This window comes from Saprolegnia parasitica (assembly GCF_000151545.1).
Source record: "Saprolegnia parasitica CBS 223.65 unplaced genomic scaffold supercont2.33, whole genome shotgun sequence".
NCBI classification, from domain to species: Eukaryota; Oomycota; class Saprolegniomycetes; order Saprolegniales; family Saprolegniaceae; genus Saprolegnia; species Saprolegnia parasitica.
In genome coordinates, this window is record NW_012156427.1 from 287,756 (window position 1) to 306,379 (window position 18,624).

At 57.3% G+C, this 18,624-nt stretch overlaps 9 protein-coding genes across 9 annotated transcripts in view; 5 read left to right on the forward strand and 4 right to left on the reverse strand.

Annotated features, from left to right (window-relative positions):
- Window positions 1-1,018: 1,018 nt before the first annotated feature.
- On the forward strand, window positions 1,019-1,957 carry SPRG_08143 (hypothetical protein). The gene has a single exon (XM_012347108.1). The coding sequence runs from the start codon at window positions 1,087-1,089 to the stop codon at window positions 1,792-1,794; it is 708 nt and encodes a 235-aa protein (XP_012202498.1). The 5' UTR covers window positions 1,019-1,086; the 3' UTR covers window positions 1,795-1,957.
- Window positions 1,958-2,260: 303 nt separating this feature from the next.
- On the reverse strand, window positions 2,261-4,733 carry SPRG_08144 (hypothetical protein; the record flags this gene model as incomplete). The annotated part of the gene is made up of 14 exons (XM_012347109.1): window positions 2,261-2,590; window positions 2,637-2,695; window positions 2,753-2,870; window positions 2,916-2,919; window positions 2,988-3,167; window positions 3,212-3,437; window positions 3,483-3,621; window positions 3,677-3,760; window positions 3,812-3,994; window positions 4,046-4,167; window positions 4,210-4,393; window positions 4,444-4,509; window positions 4,560-4,660; window positions 4,706-4,733. The coding sequence occupies 14 exons, from the start codon at window positions 4,731-4,733 to the stop codon at window positions 2,261-2,263; spliced, it is 1,824 nt and encodes a 607-aa protein (XP_012202499.1).
- A 1,099-nt stretch (window positions 4,734-5,832) lies between these two features.
- SPRG_08145 (hypothetical protein) lies at window positions 5,833-7,185 on the forward strand. The gene has a single exon (XM_012347110.1). It carries the CDS (start codon window positions 5,865-5,867, stop codon window positions 7,092-7,094), a length of 1,230 nt encoding a protein of 409 aa, XP_012202500.1. The 5' UTR covers window positions 5,833-5,864; the 3' UTR covers window positions 7,095-7,185.
- A 224-nt stretch (window positions 7,186-7,409) lies between these two features.
- SPRG_08146 (hypothetical protein) lies at window positions 7,410-8,479 on the forward strand (the record flags this gene model as incomplete). The annotated part of the gene is made up of 4 exons (XM_012347111.1): window positions 7,410-7,562; window positions 7,613-7,906; window positions 7,960-8,150; window positions 8,206-8,479. 4 exons carry the CDS (start codon window positions 7,410-7,412, stop codon window positions 8,420-8,422), a joined length of 855 nt encoding a protein of 284 aa, XP_012202501.1. The 3' UTR covers window positions 8,423-8,479.
- Window positions 8,480-8,853: 374 nt separating this feature from the next.
- Window positions 8,854-9,091, reverse strand: SPRG_20590 (hypothetical protein; the record flags this gene model as incomplete). Its single annotated transcript, XM_012347143.1, has 2 exons — window positions 8,854-8,997; window positions 9,056-9,091. The coding sequence occupies 2 exons, from the start codon at window positions 9,089-9,091 to the stop codon at window positions 8,854-8,856; spliced, it is 180 nt and encodes a 59-aa protein (XP_012202533.1).
- Window positions 9,092-9,657: 566 nt separating this feature from the next.
- On the reverse strand, window positions 9,658-10,331 carry SPRG_08147 (hypothetical protein; the record flags this gene model as incomplete). Its single annotated transcript, XM_012347112.1, has 1 exon — window positions 9,658-10,331. Exon 1 carries the CDS (start codon window positions 10,324-10,326, stop codon window positions 9,658-9,660), a length of 669 nt encoding a protein of 222 aa, XP_012202502.1. The 5' UTR covers window positions 10,327-10,331.
- A 764-nt stretch (window positions 10,332-11,095) lies between these two features.
- SPRG_08148 (hypothetical protein) lies at window positions 11,096-13,291 on the forward strand (the record flags this gene model as incomplete). The annotated part of the gene is made up of 6 exons (XM_012347113.1): window positions 11,096-11,694; window positions 11,770-12,114; window positions 12,169-12,351; window positions 12,409-12,527; window positions 12,571-12,997; window positions 13,049-13,291. The coding sequence occupies exons 1-6, from the start codon at window positions 11,104-11,106 to the stop codon at window positions 13,289-13,291; spliced, it is 1,908 nt and encodes a 635-aa protein (XP_012202503.1). The 5' UTR covers window positions 11,096-11,103.
- Window position 13,292: 1 nt separating this feature from the next.
- SPRG_08149 (hypothetical protein) lies at window positions 13,293-16,729 on the reverse strand. The gene is made up of 14 exons (XM_012347114.1): window positions 16,151-16,729; window positions 15,932-16,102; window positions 15,741-15,873; window positions 15,399-15,693; window positions 15,242-15,354; window positions 15,118-15,195; window positions 14,932-15,048; window positions 14,797-14,882; window positions 14,610-14,744; window positions 14,468-14,562; window positions 14,138-14,416; window positions 13,947-14,090; window positions 13,746-13,919; window positions 13,293-13,702 (listed from the first exon to the last, which is right to left on the reverse strand). The coding sequence occupies exons 1-14, from the start codon at window positions 16,715-16,717 to the stop codon at window positions 13,366-13,368; spliced, it is 2,724 nt and encodes a 907-aa protein (XP_012202504.1). The 5' UTR covers window positions 16,718-16,729; the 3' UTR covers window positions 13,293-13,365.
- Window positions 16,730-17,888: 1,159 nt separating this feature from the next.
- The window catches only part of SPRG_22217 (hypothetical protein), a gene marked incomplete at both ends in the record, with an annotated part of 1,405 nt that continues 669 nt past the window's right edge, over window positions 17,889-18,624 (forward strand). Inside the window, 3 exons of the mRNA XM_012347147.1 lie at window positions 17,889-18,067; window positions 18,111-18,342; window positions 18,396-18,593. Coding sequence (XP_012202537.1) covers window positions 17,889-18,067; window positions 18,111-18,342; window positions 18,396-18,593 — 609 coding nt within the window. The remainder of the gene's footprint in view (window positions 18,068-18,110; window positions 18,343-18,395; window positions 18,594-18,624) is intronic.

The window sequence follows — 18,624 nt, forward strand, 5'->3', positions numbered from 1 at the left end:
AATATATCTTGTTCGACTCGAGAGCATTACCAATCCGCGCTCGATCCAATCACCCCGAATCTTCGAACTTCGGTTTGGGGTTTTGATGTTGGGATTTACCCTTTGGGGATATTGCATTTCGCACGCGCACTTTATGATATTGCACGTGGCCGACCTCACTACAATATGCATCCTGCTACAGTGTCATCGATGTTCATGGGCGTGCATTCTCCTTACTTTGGTGCTAATGGATGTGCTTTGTTGACAAATGTACTTTCTGCATTGATATCTTCGCGAGGATTTGTGATTGACTGCGCTAGCAATACATTTACTACTACCGGTAGGCAGCCCATGCGGACACCAGCACGTTGTGCTGCTTGTGATCCTGATTGTGAGGCGCAACTGGTGTCTTCGATTTACGCAGCTTCTGTCCAGCTCCACTCATTTGAGAATGACATGCCAATGTACCAATTCTACGTAGTCGATCTGCAGGCTCACTACAGCAACGTCGTTAGTAGAGGTGTGATACGGGGTGTGCTGGTCTGTTTTCACGGCAGAGTGAAAGAAAACATACCTTCGAATGATCGAGTCCAAACGTTCGATAATCAAGGCTTTTTCTAGATTGTACTAAGCAATTTCTATCAACGAAAGGCAGGCAGTGATGGCCTGCATCGCACACCCATGTACGAGCTAATCTACCAGCACAAATCAAGGTATGTACCTTTGTTTATGGCGGTCGCTCCCCCTTCCAATGTTCATGGCCGCTCAATGCGCGTCATCATCCGCCTCAGTGGGCTGCTGGCTCCGTGAAACGCCGCGTCATATTGCCCCAAGCGCCCCAAAAACCCAAAACTTCGATGGACCTTTGTCCCAGTTTAATACATAGATTGAATATTGCATACTAACCTTCAATAATAAAATACGAAATCATAGGCGCGACATCGAAGTATAACAATCCAGAGCTTCGACCATCATTCATGCGAGCTACACTCGCTGGACCATTCCGCTGCGATTGGCCGGCGCAATTCCAAGCGGTTGAGGCTCTTCATTCGAAGGCCAGCGCAGAGAGGCCGCCCCGATTCCCGACCTTGGCTGCTGCTGCATGCGATGAGAACAGGCCCGCTTGCAAACGCGCTCTTCCGAGCGAACCCGGCTATGCGCGGCTCGACGACGCCAGCCTCGTCGACGACCTCGGCGACACCGGCCCTGGCATCCGGCCCAGCTGCGACCGCGCGGAGCCTCGCGCACCTGCCGCCGTCACAGCCAAGCCTGATCTCTCGCGACCGCCATCCCGTGTGCCTACGCGATAGCCTTCCGCCAGCACGGCCGCGCCTGACGTACGTGGTTCCGCCGAAAGCGACGCCGACGCCGCCACCGGCGATCGACAACCCTTTTAGCGACTGGGTCGACTACCGTGCGCCTGTGCGCAACCCAGCGGCCGACGATGACGACAACGAAGAGGATCTCCTCGACGATCTCGATGAGTTTGCGCTCGGGCCGCCGCCACCACCAGCGTTTCCGTGCCGGCTGTCACCACGGTACAGCGGCTGCAGTACCGACAGCGAAGGCGGCGGCATCGACGACGAGCACTACCTCATGACCCACGACACGGGCCTGGGCTCGAGGCGGGCGAAAGCCATCGAGCAGGCCCAGCGACAGTTTCGATGCTACGAGCTGGACTGTCTTCTCGACCACGACAATGTTTCGCCGCCCATGCTCCAGCGGGAGCAGGCGCAGCTATTTCTGAGCCAAGAGCTCGTGCCGCTGGCGTGTCAAAAGTGCGGGCGCATCGAGTTGGTCGCCATTACGTACTGACGACGACGTGATACGTCTGTGGATTTTTAAGTTATGGCAAAACCCCGCGGGACGGGGTGTGATAACCAGTTGTCGGAGGCAGCAACTACGACGATCAATATTACAACTGCCGTCCCTTGATTGCAACTCGCGTCCAGCGGTCCCGCCATCGCTTCCGACGATGGCGCCGCATCCAACAGGGCAAGATGGCCAGAACAGCAACGAGCGAGTGTCCCGCAGATGCGATATGATACGCTGGGAAGCCTCCTGCAGCTGCGATCCCGTCCCTTCGTCATGGGAGCTGATTAGGGTCTGTATAGGGACTGTTTCTTTTTGTGGCGCGATCGCACGCCTGTCGTCACCATCCCGTCTCTTACAGGCATCGCAGCACCATTAAACCCTCATTGATTTGAAGAACTTGCACCGTGTCGTGCTGTTGTTCAGGTACATAGGTACTGACTGACAAGCTCAATAAAAGGACGATGTGTCAATTAATATAAAAGGTTGATGGGTCCAACGCCGAGTGTCGACCCAGCGTCGCGCGCTTGACGACGCCATTCCCGGGGCTGTCTTCGAGCACGTCGAGCACGATGCGCGATTTTTCCTGGCGCCACGAGAGCTGCTCGCCAAAGAGGTGGGCCATCTTGGGGTGCGGCGGGTTGTGGTACAGGAACGAGTTCTGGAGCGCGTTCATGGTGCGGCTGTTGAACTTGAGATTGAGTTGTGCGAGACCGTTCTGGTTGAGCTCGAGCACTTCCAGAAGCGTGTCCGACGTGACGGAAATCGTCGACGACTGGTTGTGCCGCAAAACACACACCTACACACGCTATTTTGTACAGATTTTCCTTGAAATAACGACCAACTTCGCCAAACACTTGGCCCGTCGACAGCGTTGCAATCGTGACTTCGATGGCTCCGCGTCCTTGTCTAAAAGTCGTGTTGATAGTGGCACGCACATATCACAGCAAATCCAGTGTACCTTCTGGCGCAAATTCGCTGCGGAGACGCGGATTGGTCAGCTGCCAACCATTGTCGACGGCCCACGAGCCGTCGTAGCACTCGGGGACCTTTGTACGCTTCACACTGGATCGTTTTCCCTACAACAGGCCTTGCGTAGCAGTCATTGGGATCGAACGACCCACCTCGCTATACAGACAATAGCGTTACTCAGCCGGCAACGTCAAGTGGACGAGGGAGAGTGGACGGAAGCGTACCGACTAGCGCTCTCGCCGTGCTTGGCGTCGATGGGAAGCAGCTTCTTGACAGTGCATACGCCTCGCTTGATGACGTAGAGCTTGTCGACCATGTCGCCAGCTTTCATCACGGTTCGATAGGGCTGGAACATGAGGAGACTGGACATTTGGGCCACACGCTGCAGCACCTCGTCGGTGCACCTAAATGCGATGAGCATTGTCATGCGACAAGAGGCATCCAGTACGAGTCAAACACGCGGCACTTGCGCAGCACGGCGCACTTTTCTTCGAGCTGGCTCTGGACGTGGCGCTCCATGATGTTTTGGTAAAACTGGTGCGAGACCACGAGGCAGTGCACCGTGTCGGACGTGAGCACGGACGCGCGGCGCGGACCATGAAACTCGCGTGGCTCGCCAAAGCCGTCGCCTTCAAAGAGCGAACAGAGCTTTTGCGTCTTGACTTGTCCATTTTCTATCCATAGTCAGCATCCATCCCGCATTGGATTGGACGTGGAACCAATGGATTCCGTCGTGACAACGACACTGCCGGCCATAATGATATAGTAGTGCGCCGCGTCATCGCCTTGTCGGAAAATGTAGCTCCGCGCAGCATACGACTCGAGGCGGCCGACTTGTAAAAAGTCCACAATCACATTCTAGCATCGTAGTAGGTATTTCGAAACAAAAGGACAGTTTTGATAGCATTTGAACCTGACTTTCCCGCTCAAAAACACGCCACGACTTGGCAATCTGGTAGCCACTGAGAATCGTCGCTTCTGGTCGCTCCTTGGGCTTCTACACCATATCAAGTCGCTTTGTGCATGGACAGAAGTGCGGTTGTCCGACGTAGCGAAAGACACTCATGATGCGCGGGTCCAGCTCGTCGTGCAAGCTCTTGGCCACGGGTCGCCGCTGTGTAATGTTGTGCGTGGCGACGGCAGCTTCGAGGCCAAAGATGGTTTCGTCCGGCGGGACGATCTTGAGTCCTTCGATGCGGTTGTAGTCGGCAATGGCTTCGCGAAAATGGCCCTAATGCAGTCCGTCGTCGATGCAAATGCACATGTCGTAGAAGTCTCGTACGTGCTCACGGTAGAGCATGGCCCGGCTGTCGAGGTACGTCTTGTTCTTGGGGTCGAACTTGATGGCTTTCGTTATGTCTTGGATTGCACGGTCGAGCTTTCCCATGTGATAGTAGGTGCACCCTATGGTTGCCTTTACGTCGCAGAGCTATGCAATCTAGAAACCTCGATCAAAGTAGGCCAGAGCCCACGCGGGGTCTATGTCGATGCACGAGGTGAAGTCTTGCAGTGCTTGCTTGTACTGCCCGAGCCGGTAGTAGGCGTAGGCGCGGCCGATCCGAACGTGGGCTTCGCGTACGGGCCGGCCAACTTCGGATGACAGGGCATTCTTGAGCACCCACGTGGACGACTAGAACAGGTCATTGACTCATTGCATTCGATGGAGAAAGAAAGCGGCACCTTGACAAGCCCCTCGAAATGTGCGCTCGTTCGGTGACACACGCCGCGTGCCGAAAGCTTGGCTTCCTACCGTCGCGGCTCGAGCAACACAATAAATGTCATGGGTGTGGTCATACCGGTGTTGACGTGGTCTCGATGGCCTTGATGCTGTCGCCTCGTGGTATCGACAACCGCTTCGCAATGCGCACAGCTTCGAGGACGGGTAGGGATTGAGACGCTACGCCGTCGGCTTGAATCAGATAGATCGCATCTTATCCCGTACGTCTAATGGACTTTCTCTCGTCGGCCATCGCCGTCGCCGTTCGAGGCGCCCGACTATAGCGTTTAAAAATAGCGTTTGGCCAAGTGGGTTGCTTTCGACGACACGAGGCGATGCCGAAAGATGGTCAACAACATACCCTCCTCCGCAAAGGATCTTTCTGCACGATGAGAGATCTCTACAACTTGTGCATGGAGTACTAGCGAGTAGTACTAGCTTTGGGCTTAATTGTTGCAAAACTCCCGCAGTTCGCTTCACTCAGCTCGAGTCGACGCAGCAGACGAAGCGAGCAGGGCGGTTTCATGCGGCTTGGTACATGCCCTTGGTACATGTACCATGGAACGTGATGTGACGCACTCGCTCTCGAGTGCAAGAATGTACCCATGATTGCTACCACCCATGGCGCAAAAAGGTTCTCCAAGGTACCTCGTGGGTAGCTCTCGTGGGTGAACAAGGTGGTCGTGGGTACGGTTTCACCGTTCAGAAGGCAAGGCCAAGCCAAATGCTGGATGATTGCGCCGCCGAGCAATGTTGGCCCGCAAATCAGAGCCATTTGTAATGGCCCAGCGCCCGAAACGTGGGGTGTCTCGCGGTGGGTGCGGATGCATTAATTTACAGCCCTGAGCCAGTCAAAAGTGAGGCAAAAATTCTAGATCTTCCTTCCATGGCTGGGTGGGTGGCTCGAGACGTCGAGTACACGGTACCTGTGGCTTCGAGAAAACCCAGCGACTCGACGCAAATGAGGTGGAGCAACACCACTGTACCTGTCTAGCCGTGCAAGAGCACAAGAGGTTTGGTCATCGGACGATCTCCCAGCCGACTGTGTCGAAGCACTCTACCTCCCTTGATCCTACCACGGAATGAATGGTAGTTCCCATCGCCAAGCGCCCGCCTTTGGCAGTACATGGACTGTACCGGGATTGCCCTTGCTGTTGCACAAGAGCGACAATGGTTCGTCGCCGCAGGATCCAGCACGCTCGGTGTTGCTTCTTCAAGTACGTGGCACGACGCTGGCGCTTGCTAACCTTCGATGTAGCATTCCTGCAACGGTCTTCTCGGTCGATCGAACTCGGCAATGGGCCGGGCGATCTTATGCGACTCGCCATGTTGGACTCGGCCAGCTGTTTCCACAGTTGCATTCCAAACTTCAACAACACCGAGGATGGCTTTACGCGACGGGCCAGCCATTATTCCCGATTTCACGTCCGCCTTGCCATCCATCGAAATGGACCCGTGGTCCGCAATGGAGTCGCCCAAGGTGGCGCCCGCGACCAAGGCCACCGAAGCGATCCTCACGCCGAGTCCCCGACGGACCTTGCCGGTCCTTGGCCGCGTCGCATGTTTTCGTACTTTGCCGCGACTGGCCGTCATCGCCGAGAAGCATCAAGCGCTGGCGTTTCTTGACGCGTGCCTCCGCGGCGTCGGCCAATGCAACTTTCAAAACTCGCCGCTCTCAGGGCTTCTCTTCCTCGTCGCGCTCGGCCTCTCGCCGCAAGGGCTGCGCATGGTCGCCTTTGCGCTGCTCGGCGTCGTGTCGGCCACGGCCTTCTCGTGCCTCCTGGGCCTGGACCGACACTTGCGCGCCGCCGGTCTCCACGGCTACAACGCGACGCTTGTCGGGTGCGCGGTGCACACGTTCTTCACCGGTGATGCGTACGGCGTGGCGAGCCTTGTCATCGTGCTGCTCTCGTGTCTCAGCGTCCTCTTGGCGACGGCGACGGCCGCGGCGCTGCCACCCGGTCTTCCAACCCTCACGTTTCCCTTCCAAGTGTCGATGTGGATCTACGTGCTCTCGACGCAGCTGTACCCGCGTCTCGAAATCATGGCGTTTCCAGCGCCCCGCCTCGTGCTCAACGCGACGCTGTCGACTGTGTCCTACGACGCGGCTGCGATCGTCCAGACGATCTTCTCTGGGATCGCCGAGACCTGTCTCGTCGGCGACTGGTTCTCTGGTGTCGTCATGCTCCTCGGCATCTTCCTTTGCTCGCCAACGAGCGCGGTCGCTGCACTGCTCGCGTCGACGGCTGCGACGCTACTTGCAATTGCCATGCAGGCGCCCAGCGCAGGGCTCCTCCTCGGCTTGCACGGCTACAACCCCGTACTGAATGCGATCGCGCTCTCTGGCTTCTTTCTGGCGCCGCGCCATTGGCGCACGGTCGTGCTTGTGACGGCGTGCGTCGGCGCGACGTTCCTCTTCAACTGCGCGACGAGCTCGGTGTTTACGATCTTGGCGCTCCCCGTGCTCACGTGGCCCTTTACCATCATGACGTGGGTCGGCCTCTTGGCGTCGCAGTCGATGCCCGACCTCGCGCGTGTGCCACTTGCCGACCTCACGACGCCCGAGGACCACTACGAGGCGCTGCATCGCACACCAACTGATAGCGCCGCCTAAGTGAAATGCGTCCATTTGTGTGTCGAACTTGTAATAAATGAATCGTAGAAAGTATGTTTAAATCGTGTAGTATCGTCAAGTATTCAATCTCTGCAGATTCAAACCACGTTTTCTCGGTGGCTTCAGCTGCAGCGTGTTGTCGATGCTACTAAACACGAGGCGACCAACTCCCGGTTCGGTTGGGAAATGGCGTGTGTTCCCAGTGTTTCCACGTTGTTGCGGTACGACGTACGAGTACATTTGTGTCGCGGTTGGTGCGTCATCGATGGGAGGCCGTTTTGACCAAGTCCATTTTTAGCGCCCGTGGATAAGACCATGGGGAATGGCGCGTCGACGCGGCCACCGGCGGCGGGCGGCCAGCCTCCGACCGAGGGCTCGCCGAATCCCCGCCGGTCGTTCAACTTTCAGCGCATGCAAGAGCTGTACCAACGGCTCTTTTCGACGCCGGCCAACCCGAACGTGATTCCTGTACGTCGTCTCGTGTCGCGAGGAGCAATCTAAATAGCACGTTGGTGTAGGTGTTGGGCTCCGACTGGTATACGACAGTGGTCTTGGCTGCCTCGCCAAGCCAGCGCTCGAGCAGCTGCGACTTGGTGCTGACCAACCTCCGCAACAAGACGGACGCCGCGCTCTCGTGCGTGCAGACGTATTTGGATGTAGCGCAAAGCGAGTACCCCAAGATCTTTTACGGTGACGCCGCGATCGACTTTGTGCTGAGCTGCTCGATGCTGCAGCCGCTCGACGTTGCCAGTAGCGTCGAGTGGCCGACGTTCAAGACGATTTTGCCCGGCGTCTTGCTCTCTCGCCACTCGGTACGACCGACATCGTCGCCGAGAAGAAGAAGAAGACTGCTCAAGTACGATAGGTTCTCGACATTCAGCTCGGCTACGCACAGGTCGTCGTCGCGGACGGCATGGAGCCGGGGACGCCGCTCCTCCTGCACGTGCTCTACCGGCGCTACATCCGCGACAACCGCGTCATTCTTGTCCTCCAAAGCATCACGAACGACGAATTGTATGCGATTGACCAGCGCCGTCTCCTCTGTCTCTCAGGATGGTATTGCGTCATCATCTCTTTCCATGCGGCATCCCGTTGACAAGCGGTGGTTTAGGCTCGTGTTTGATCGGGTCTCGGAGACGGTAACCCAAGCCCGCGCCATCTTGCGCTGCGAAGCCAAGCTCGACGCCGTCCCTGCAGCGATTCAAGTCAAAGACGAGCGCCTCACAGTGCACACGCAGTGGATACTGCAAATTCTGTCTGGCATCTACGCCCCCGTGGCCAGTAAACTACCCAACGGGCCGTCCAAACCAAGCTCAGCGACATCCTAAATGCGAACTGCGCCGAGTTTTAAATATTTCTAATCCAGTCGGCGTCGTGACGTGGTAAAATAGTTCCGTAGGTATTTCATTACTCAAGGTGGCAGACACCACCTCACAGACGCCGCATGTGCTGTGCAAGCTGCGTGCAAGTCAGCGCCACGATGTGGTCGTCGAAGCGAGTAGCGTTTGAGGAGATGGACCCACTTTCTGCATGGTCGTCATGGTGCCGTGTAATAGTTCAGTATCCACCGATTGTCTCGATTGATCGTCGCACGCTCGCTGGAGACTGCCGTATGCGTTGCTGGTTCATAGCAGCGCCGTCGACACCGCAGCTACTTGGCCGCATTTGAAATGGCGGCAATGAATGGCCAAGAGGACTCGCCGCGTAATAAGGTAAACTCAACATTTACGTTGATAAGGGCTATACAGCGCGTGGGGGGCTACGAGGAACCTTCTTTCGCCGCCTTCTTCTTGGCAATCTTCTCCTCGAGCGCCTTCTTGTCAGCCTCACGGCGCTGGAGCGGCGTCAGGTCGTCCTTGCGGCCGCCGGCACCACCGGCCTTGGCAGCACGGGCCTGGGCTTTCTATACAGAGAAGAATCAGCGTGAGCTATTGCAGAAGCGTTGTTCGGCGATGCCGTACCGCGCGGTCGCGGTCACGTTGGTCGCCACGGGTCATCGCTTTGTTGGTTGCAAAATCGAAAATGCACAGTCCGAATATTAGCCACTCAATATCCGAAAAGGATGTGGCATCCGAATTTCAGCGTGGAATTCAGGACTTTGGCCCGAAACAAGGATGTTTAACCCACGGGTTAAACCCTTTTCACGAACTGTCGAACGGAAGGTTTGTCCGCATGGCAATCCGCAATCTCGAAAAACGTGATTACGCACACCATCACCTGTACCGGTAGCCCATCACCGGTTATCCGGAAAGGAACATCAAGTTTGGAGAAGCGGTGCGAGCTTGGTCACCTCGCACTTCGGCAGCAGCGCCAACATCGGTCGAGTCTCGGACCTCCCATCGCATTATCTAAGTGGTATCAACCCCATGGCAAGCCCACGAGGTGAGCTACATCCTCTGTAGATCCGGCATCCATTTCCATTGTCGTATTTCCTGCTGGGAAAGCTGCAGGGAAAGATCAATTTCACGAGCCGCGGGTTGCTTTTTGCGTTTCAACCGTTTCCTACTGGTATATTTCATGTTTTGCGATCGATTATATAAAAATAAGTTAGCGTGGCTTTGTCTCAGCTGGACGCCTGTGGCGTCGGGCGGGCGGGCTGTCGCCGGCCGCCACCGTGCTTGATGCACATCCCGCAGCTTACCGCGCCTTTGTTGCAGCCTTCGTAGACGCAGCGCGGACCGCCTCCATGGGACACACAAAGAATGCCGCCGACAGCACTCTTGCTGCAGCCAGGGCGCTGGCAGCGCTTGCCGCCGCCGTGCGCAATACACACGCCGCTCGAGACGGCCGACTTGGTGCAATTTGGGACACTGCAGCGCTTCCCGCCGCCGTGACTGACGCAGTAGCCGCCTGCGAGCGCAGATTTCGTGCATCCGAGAAGAGCGCAGCGCTTCCCGCCTCCGTGGGCAATGCAAAAACCCCCTTCCTTGGCCGACTTGGCGCACGCGGCGGCGCCGCAGCGCTTGCCGCCGCCGTGCGCGATGCAGTAGCCACCCGACTTTGCCGTTTTCGAGCACGCGTGCGCCTTGCAAACGCGCCCGGTCGTTGTGATGGTGGGCTGGCGCAGGGCGTCGGCACTGGTTGTCGGCGACTGCTTGAACGCGGCAGACGATGACGGGTGGTCGGCGTGGGCGAGGCAAAGACCCAGAACCTTGGCGAACCGGCCGCACGCGTGCGCGCGGCAGGGCCGCCAGCTTAGTGAGTCGTAGTGGTAATGATACGTCTGGCGCATCGGAGCCAAAATGTAAAATGTGGTGCGAAAACCACTCGGTCTCGGTGGGACAGATGTCTTTCTCGATCGGATTGGCTCCTCGAAATAATAAAAGATCGGCCCTTTCTGTGGAAACCGCCGTATGAGCCAGGTCCCACGCTTCGAAAGAGAGCCTCGTCGCTGCACCAACGGCAGAAGAAGCTTCCACCACCTGCTATGGTACTCAGTGTCTTCATGGCGTCTACGAGCGTACGGTAGCATTCGCACGCCATAGCGATCCTTGCGTTCTCTGGATCTCGTCGTAAAGCAGCGAAATGCGAGGCTGTCGCTGCAATCGCGCCATGACGCGCCGCGCCCGTGGTATGATTGGGGCAAATGTTGACACCTGTGCTGCATCAACGTCCGTAAGCGTGCCTGGAGGAATCATAGGTGGCACTCGCAGTTGCTGAGGTTGTGTACTGAAAGCCCACGGTGCAGGAATCGGATGACTCCACGGCCGGTGAGGCGATACCACTCTGTGGGACGACCGTCCATGCAACGAGTCATAACGTTCTCGCGGTTGACACATGCTTGAACCGCGGCCACTCATGGAAGAAGGAAGAAGTCCGACCGAGGCGTCGTACCTCCTAACTCGTAGAATCAACGACGTGGTCGGTGGTCCGACGCGGCCTCAAGAAACCACGCGCGACACAAGCCGTTGCCGGCAGACTCATCTGATCCACGACTGAGTTGTTGCTGATTGACACATATCCATCACAAAGGCGCACCCATTGCGTGATAAAAAGCACCTCCGTCGCGATGAAAAGCTGCACCAAAACGCAAAACCGACAGCAACCAACGCACGCCATGGAGGCCATGAACATGGATAAGATCGTGGCTCTGCGAACGCTCATTGACACCAAGCTGCGCGACGAAGGCGTGTACGCGCAGCTCCGGAACCTCATCCAGGCCACGGCGCCAGATGCACCCACCGACACGGACACGGTGGTGAACGGCCTCCTCGAGAGTGACATTGTCCAGCAGCTCATTGGGTCCCTCAAAGCAAGTGCAGCGCCGGCCACAGTCTCACCGACGTCGGAGCCCGAAATAGCGGCGCCAGATTCGCCCGCACCGATGCTGCAACTCCGGCTTCTCGGCGGCCGGGCCTTTGTCGACTGCGTGACGAATCCGGAAAGCCACCGGTGTGGGTTCCGCGTCGAGGTGGCGTTTCTCGGCCACCGCTTCCAGTCGCGGGTGGTCGACTGCGTTCCCGAGCCAGCGTTTGACGAGACATTCCACATCCCGCTACCAGCACCGACGGCGTCGTCGACGCTCGAGGTGCTCTCGAAATGGGAGGCTTTGTGTCGGCTGCGCGATCCCATGCAGGTCACGCTCCTCAAGCTTTCGCAGGTACAGCATTACGTCGCATTCATAGTGCATATCATGCACCTCCGTTGATTTAGCATCTGGTTTTCTCGGGTGTAGGCGACAGGCGCGGTCGAGTTTGTCGCCGCCGCCCGCGTCGACTGGCGCCGGGTCATGAGTTGCACCCATGCGACCGCGCACTTTCCGTTGCAGCTCCAAGGCCCGCTCAAGATACCGATCGGGTTCCTTGACGTGCGTCTGGATCTGCTTGGGTTTCGGAAAAGCACGGCGATTGCCCGTGACGTGGCCCATCTTTTGCAAAAAGAACTTTTGACCACGAACGCCGTGCACACGACGTTCTACCAGTATGCCAAGCAGTGGTGGGAAGAGGTGACGCTGCTCCAGTCGACAAAGGCGCGTGCCGTGCGAATCTTCACCGAAGATGAAACCCATCGGCATCGCATGGTACAAACTCGCGCCATTTTTTTTCGGGCTGTTTATTTCGTGCCATGGACACAGGTGTGCACCTACATCGTGCCGCTGCAAAGCCGGTGCATTGCGACACCGACCGAAGCCGCGCGCTTCGTGAGTCTCATTCCATTTGTGCGCGCCGTGGCCATCGGCGGCGGGCATCGACAGGACGGGTGGAAGTCGCTCCCGGCCTTTCTCGCGATCGGCCGAGGCGACTGCGAAGAGCACGCGGTGGGAGCTATACGACCACGTCGTTTTGTTCTGCGTTGGCGCTCATCGTTGATGTAGCTACTGCTTGCATCGCTCTTGCTCGGTTTCGGCTTGGATGCCTATGTGGTCATGGGTGCGCTCACGCAGAAAGACGAGCTCGTCCCGCACACGTGGGTACTTTTGAAAGAAAAAGCCGGGTACGTTCGCCAAATATCCCGTTTCTTGATGAGCAGGCTCTAGAGTCGTGCTCTGGGAAGCCGTCACGGGCGTGCGCTACCCGTGGAACGCGTCTCATCCGTACGCCCGCATCGATTGCGTCTTCAACGACCGCACCTTCTTTGTAAGCCGCCAAAATGTCGAATCTCCTGCGCCTCTCAAATCGATGCACCTCGACTTTCATGACACCAAGCACTGGAAGAGCATGGAGTCGAGCTTGATTCGGCAGCTGCAGCGCGAGAGCCCCATCGGTTTGGTACCACCGAGTCCCGAGCCGGATGGAGCCGCCCTCGAAGCAGCCGTGCAGAGCCAGCTTGCAGACGTGCGCCGCGGCTACGGCTACACCACGCAGTGGACGTCGACACTGAGCCACTACCTCCGACCTGCGCTCACCTCGTACGAGCTCGAGCGGACATACGGCATCGGCAACCTCGAAAACAACCATTTTGAGGTAGCTTCTTCTCTACGTTCTGATAGTTGCTGACGGTAGAATATATGCCAGATGAGCATCAAGCGCTACGTGCCCGAGGGGTCGACGTTCCAAGGCTGTCCCATTTTTGTGTCGAGCGCGCCCGGGCTCTCCAGCGACGCGATTGTGCACAAGCTTCTTCGCGACTCGACGGCCAAGGCGCTCCTCCAAACCCACGCGCGCCCAGCCCAGTTTGGTTTGGCCATCCGCGTCTACAGCTACCCCGAGCGCATTGTCGGTGCGTGGGTTATGCTCGGCGTGGTGTACCGTCCTTGAATCCCACATTCTTCCATCTACTATCAAAAACGTACAGCTACTAGTTCGCCTATCGCGTGCTCAACGGCGTCGACTCAGTCGTCCGTCGTCGTGTGGTTGGCCATCCAGCTCGAGATGGAGCCGGGTGCTACAAAGCTCGACGCGTAGCCACTCGAGGACGACTGCTCTGTCTTGGGCTTCTTCGAGTACCAACCCGAGGATGCGGACGCCTTGCGACCCTTGGTGGCCCGCGCGTTCGTCTTCTTCTTGGCCTTGACGGGCTTGGGCGCCTCGATCGGCACTTCGAGTGACGCGTCGGTCGTCACGCGCGCGAAAAAGTCCTTAACGTCCTGCGTTGCAAACTCGGCATGCTCGTACTCGAGCAAGTGCCCCCGCGTCCACTTGGAGAGCTGGTTCGCATACCGCCCTGACCTACCGGATCGATAAGTTGCGTGTTGGTAGACGCGCGAGATACCGGTGACGCGAATCCACGAGAAGGATCGCACCATAGTCGAGCCGATGGCGAATGCACCGACCGAGCGCTTGGTTGAGCGCGCGGAATGCTTGGTGTTCGTACCACACGCGGCCGTTCGAGAGCTCCTTGTTGGTCACCGATTTCATGTTTTGATATTCCTGCAAAGCGTGTGAGCTGCAATAAGATCGTAGGTATGTTTACTGTTTCAGCGCCACTTGCTGCTCCTTGATGTTGGGAAACGGAATGCCAATCGCAAGCACGGCCCGCGCATTGTCGTTGGAGAAATCGATGCCTTCGCTGACCTTGCCGCGGTACACAGCCATAAACACCGCACCCGTCTTGGTCCTACGCGCTTGCATGAGAAAATGAATTGCAGTGGAGGCATGACGGACTCGAGGCTGGGCTTCTCGTCGTCGCCGTCGCTGGTCACATCGACTGCTGCCAACGCGGCATCGGTTTTGCTCGGCGCGCGGTACTTTGTGATCACATTCTTGTACTCTTCGAGGAGCTCGTCAAAGTCCTTGCCGGCGCTCCGGGGCTCTGTAAACACCTGCTTGCGCTGCGCAATGTCGTCGAGAAGTCCGGTTTGCTCCCAGCGCGCGTGGAGCTGCGCCATGAGCCGGTACGACGGCAGGAAGACGAGGATGCCACCCGGAATGATCGCGCTATAGCTAGTTACAAATAAATAGTCGACTTGGGTTCAAAGAAAGCACTCGACATACCGCAGCACGAGTTGCCCGATCGCATCTTGGTACGCGAGGTCTTGTTGGTTGGAGTACGACGCGCTAAGATCCACCCGGTTGTGCCCCGTCATGATCTAGAAACACCCCATTTTCCAGGCTGCATTCCAAACGACCAGCGTACCGCGCCAAGGAACACTTGCTTGCGCATGTCAACCACGTGGTTGGCTTCGAGCGTGATGGGAAACTTCGTCCCGAGCTCGCCCGCAAAGCTCGTCATAGGGCTGAGCGTGCCCGACGTCAAAATGACACTGCGCACCTATTGTCAGCCAATGGTAAGGCTCAGAAAAGCATGGTGTAGAAGAACGGACCTGCGCCGTGATTTCGGAAAAGGCCACGCCGGCGTGAAGGCACCAGAGGCAGACCTTGAGCTGCATCTGGGCCGCCTTCTTGCCGCCTACGCCATCAAACACATGGGCTCAAATGAATGCAACACGACGACGCACCGCCAAACGGACGGGACTTGACAGCCACGAGCTTGTAGTCGTCGACATGGCGAAACAAGAATTTGGCCACCGTGAGGACCGAGAGAACGCTGAGAAGCGCGACCGACGTGAGCTTGACTACGTAGCAAGATTACCATTCAAAATCAAAAATCAAAACGAAAAGAAAACAAAACAAATCAAACGTACCTCCCTTTTGCTGGGTCTGCGAGGCAGCTTCGGTCGGGTTGCCGGGGTCGTCATCGCTCGTGCGCTCTTCGGTCGCGACTAGACACATACTATAAGTAATTTTAGTATGTTGGACAACGAGTACCGGTGTGGTAATTCTCAATCGTGTCGTTAATGTTGGCAGCAGTCACACCACAGTAATCACCGAGTACGGCAATGGCATCGGCGCCAGACCACTTTTGCGACTCGGTCTCGTACCTACATACGGTCGGATGAGGACAGATTGTCTTGCACTTGCTGACCCGTTCGGGCGAAGCTGCTTTTCGCGATCGACATTACTGAGCCAGCGCTTCCAGCCGTTGAGAATCTTGAGCAGCATGATATACGAGGGGCTCTTCATTATTTGGGCCTTGATCGTGATCTCAAACGACTTGGATGCGTCTTCGAGCTGGTCGTAGGTCAGCTCCATGCTCGCGGACGACCGACACACGTCCTCAATGTTGTGCGCTTCGTCGAGAATCACAATCGCGCTCTTAAGGTCGATCTTGACCGCCGCACGGATTGTTGGGTCCATAATGTAGTTGTAGGGGCAAAACACTAGATATGTCGATGCTCAAGGAAAGAAGGAAGAGGATACGAGTTACCCAGCGTCGCTTGCTCGACCGCCGCGTGCGTGTAGTAGTACGGGCACTCGCGGAGCTCTTCGCCGACCTCGACGAGTTCTTCAATGTCCCACACAGGCGGCACGACCTTTTTCATCTCGTTGTGCATCTTGAGCTAGTATCACCATTTACGAAGAGTAATTCGGATGGTCAATTGGCAGGAATCAAAATACCTTCTTGACAAACTTGCAGCTGTTCTCTTCGCGCTTCGTCGAGCACTCGTCGTTGATCTTGCCAGGGTCGAGGTTGCGCACGGCCGGATTGACGCAGTAGTGCTTCTTGGAGCCAAGCACGACCATCTTGACCTTGTCGGCGTGTGGGCAGCGCCGGAGCTCTTGGACGACCTGCATGCAATTCATGTAGCGATGGCTTCATACAGGAAGCAGCAATACCTGCGAGATTTGCGAGTGCGTTCGCGAGCAAAAGTAGATGGTCGGGATCTTCTCCTTGGCCACGGCCGGGACGTCGGCGGTCGTCGACGCTGACGCGGGCGTCGAGGCAGTTGCCGATGGTGCAGTCGTGTACGGCAGTAGCGAGTCGGGCAGCTGCCGCTTCTTGTCAAACTGGAACTGCGAGAACGAGACGGGTGCAAAGTCGTCGTCAATGCTGGCAACGCTCGAGTCGAGGTCGGGCGCAGCCACCGGCGCCGGCGCGTCAAGCTTACGCTGGACCTCTTCGTTGATGCGCTTGTTCTCGGCCTCGCGGAGGTCAAGCATGTGCTGGCGCTGCCACGCGAGCGACGAGCAGAGGAGCGCGAGCGTCTTCCCGGACCCTGTCGGGCTCTCGAGCAGCGCGTTCTGCTGCTTCTTGAGCGCCAAGAGCACCTTGCTCATGACCGCGAGCTGCGATGGGAACGGCGTCTTGCCTTGCGGGAAGTCGACGCCGTAGCCCATGATCATGAAGCCCGGCTTCTTCGCCGGCTCCTCGTACTTGACCTCCATCTTCTCCATTTTCTCCATCGAGTTGCCGCGAAACCAAGCCGTGGTGCAGATTAACAACCAATCCCTGGGCAGAAGTATCCGATGAGCCAATCAGCACGGTGCTACAGATAGTGGCATTTTAGCCAATCGCATGTGACGCCATTTTGGCGCGACGCTAATACGGATATATCGGGTCTCTTTGTCTGGGACATCGAGGCGACCGACCTTGTGAAAGAACGCTTCGGGAGCACCGTGGGCATCGGCAAGTCGCCCGCGCCGAGCTCGCTCCGCAATCGCTTCCCTCTTTGTGAGCCTCCTGGGAAAGTGCAAGATTTTATCGACGCAGGTCCGCTTGCCCTCGTGGAGCTACCCAAACGCCGCATACGTTCACGCTGGAGCTTGTCCGTGGCGATCAGCTGCTACCTGCTGTCATCATCGCTCTGCTCGCGTAGGACATATATATGTTGCGCCTTAAATGAAGTCGTACTGCGTAGTGTTGTGGAGTCCATAACCCCTCCTGCAGACCCCGAAGTGAAGAATATCATCAATGTCGCAGGCGAAGCTCGTCCCTGGACGCAGACGACCTGCTACATCTCTTTGACTATGCATGATGGATGAAGCGGATCATCAAACTCGTTTCCTCGCGCATGTCGAGAGAGGCGCTCGGCGTCCTCGCCCACATCAAGCAAGCTCGGAGCGCCTCCAGGCACATCCTTGGGCCGACAACGCATGCTCGTACATTTCATTCGAGTAGGCTAGGCTCAAACGACAAGCAAACCACTTTCGCGCTTCGAGTCGAGCGTGCGCCAGTCGGCGCGCGATGGCGATACCACCCGACCAGAATCAAAAATCATGAACCAGAACCAGTCTCGACACTGGCGTTATGCCACAAATGCATCGTCGTCATCCTCCTGCCTTTCACAGCTTCATTCGTCCTCATCTCTGCGGCAGTCTCTTCCCACGCACAAGATGACAGTGCGGCCGCTGCATGCATCCAGGCTGCGACTTGCTGTGAGGCAATCCAGGATCGCGCTAAAGGCCGGGATTCCTTTTTGTCCAATCAGAAGCAACGGCGTCGCGATTTCGCGTGCAACGATGGTATTTTTAAACTATTTCACACTTTTATACTTGCTTTTTGTATGTAAAATAAAATAGGCGTATTAAATACGCCAGTGATGAGTCACGCCGCAGTCGCGCAACTGTCCCATCGATGTCGGAGGTCTGCATCCTCAAGGGCCCGGACGACTTTAGCCGCTGGTGGAGCTCCGGGTCCCAGGACTACCAGCTCTACCTCGGCGTCGTCCTCCTCTTCTTCTCGCTCGTCATCGCGCTGCCCATGGCCAAGTTCGGGCTCTTCCTCCTGCGCTACGTGACCGGCGACGTCTACCTGTAGCCGCCTGCATATGCCACGCGCGCTCACGCATGCCTGTAGGAAGCCGGACGAAGCGCACGAGATGCTGCTGTGGGAGACGCACTGGCTGCTGCGCGTGGGCCTCTTTTGCTGGGCGCTCCAGGTCGTCGGGCTCACGTCGCTCCTGTGCCAATGGCCGCTCTGGGTCTTTGGCGTGCCATTGCTGCTATGGGTCAACGCGGTCGGCAACGTCTACCGCCTCATCACGGTGCGCAAGGGCTCGGCCAAGACGCTCCTCCACGAAGGCGTGACGGTGCGATGAACCATGGTGATGGGACGCCTCTCTCACAAACTGTGTCGATGTAGGTGCTCAAGATCCTCGTGCTCGTGATCTTGTTTTACTTTATCTACATCCTCGTCTTTCCTGGCATTGCCGAAAACATCATCCGCGCCTTCTTTACGGGCTTTTGCTCGCTCGTCGCGCTCGCCACGGTCCCCGTCGTCCGCAACGTCACGGGCTCGCAGTTCATTTTGTTCAACCACGCGCTGCGCCAGCGCCTCCACGTGTACATGGCGTCGACGCCGCCCGGAATCG

Bases quoted from the DNA above. Each gene is read 5' to 3' on its own strand.
- SPRG_08143 (XM_012347108.1), top strand. From the start codon at position 1,087: ATGAGAACAGGCCCGCTTGCAAACGCGCTCTTCCGAGCGAACCCGGCT.
- SPRG_08145 (XM_012347110.1), top strand. From the start codon at position 5,865: ATGGCTTTACGCGACGGGCCAGCCATTATTCCCGATTTCACGTCCGCC.
- SPRG_08149 (XM_012347114.1), bottom strand. From the start codon at position 16,717: ATGGAGAAAATGGAGAAGATGGAGGTCAAGTACGAGGAGCCGGCGAAG. The intron at 15,694-15,740 runs GTAACTCGTATC...CGACATATCTAG, and splicing joins GGTCGAGCAAGCGACGCTGG to TGTTTTGCCCCTACAACTAC. The intron at 15,355-15,398 runs GTCAGCAAGTGC...GACCGTATGTAG, and splicing joins AAGCAGCTTCGCCCGAACGG to GTACGAGACCGAGTCGCAAA.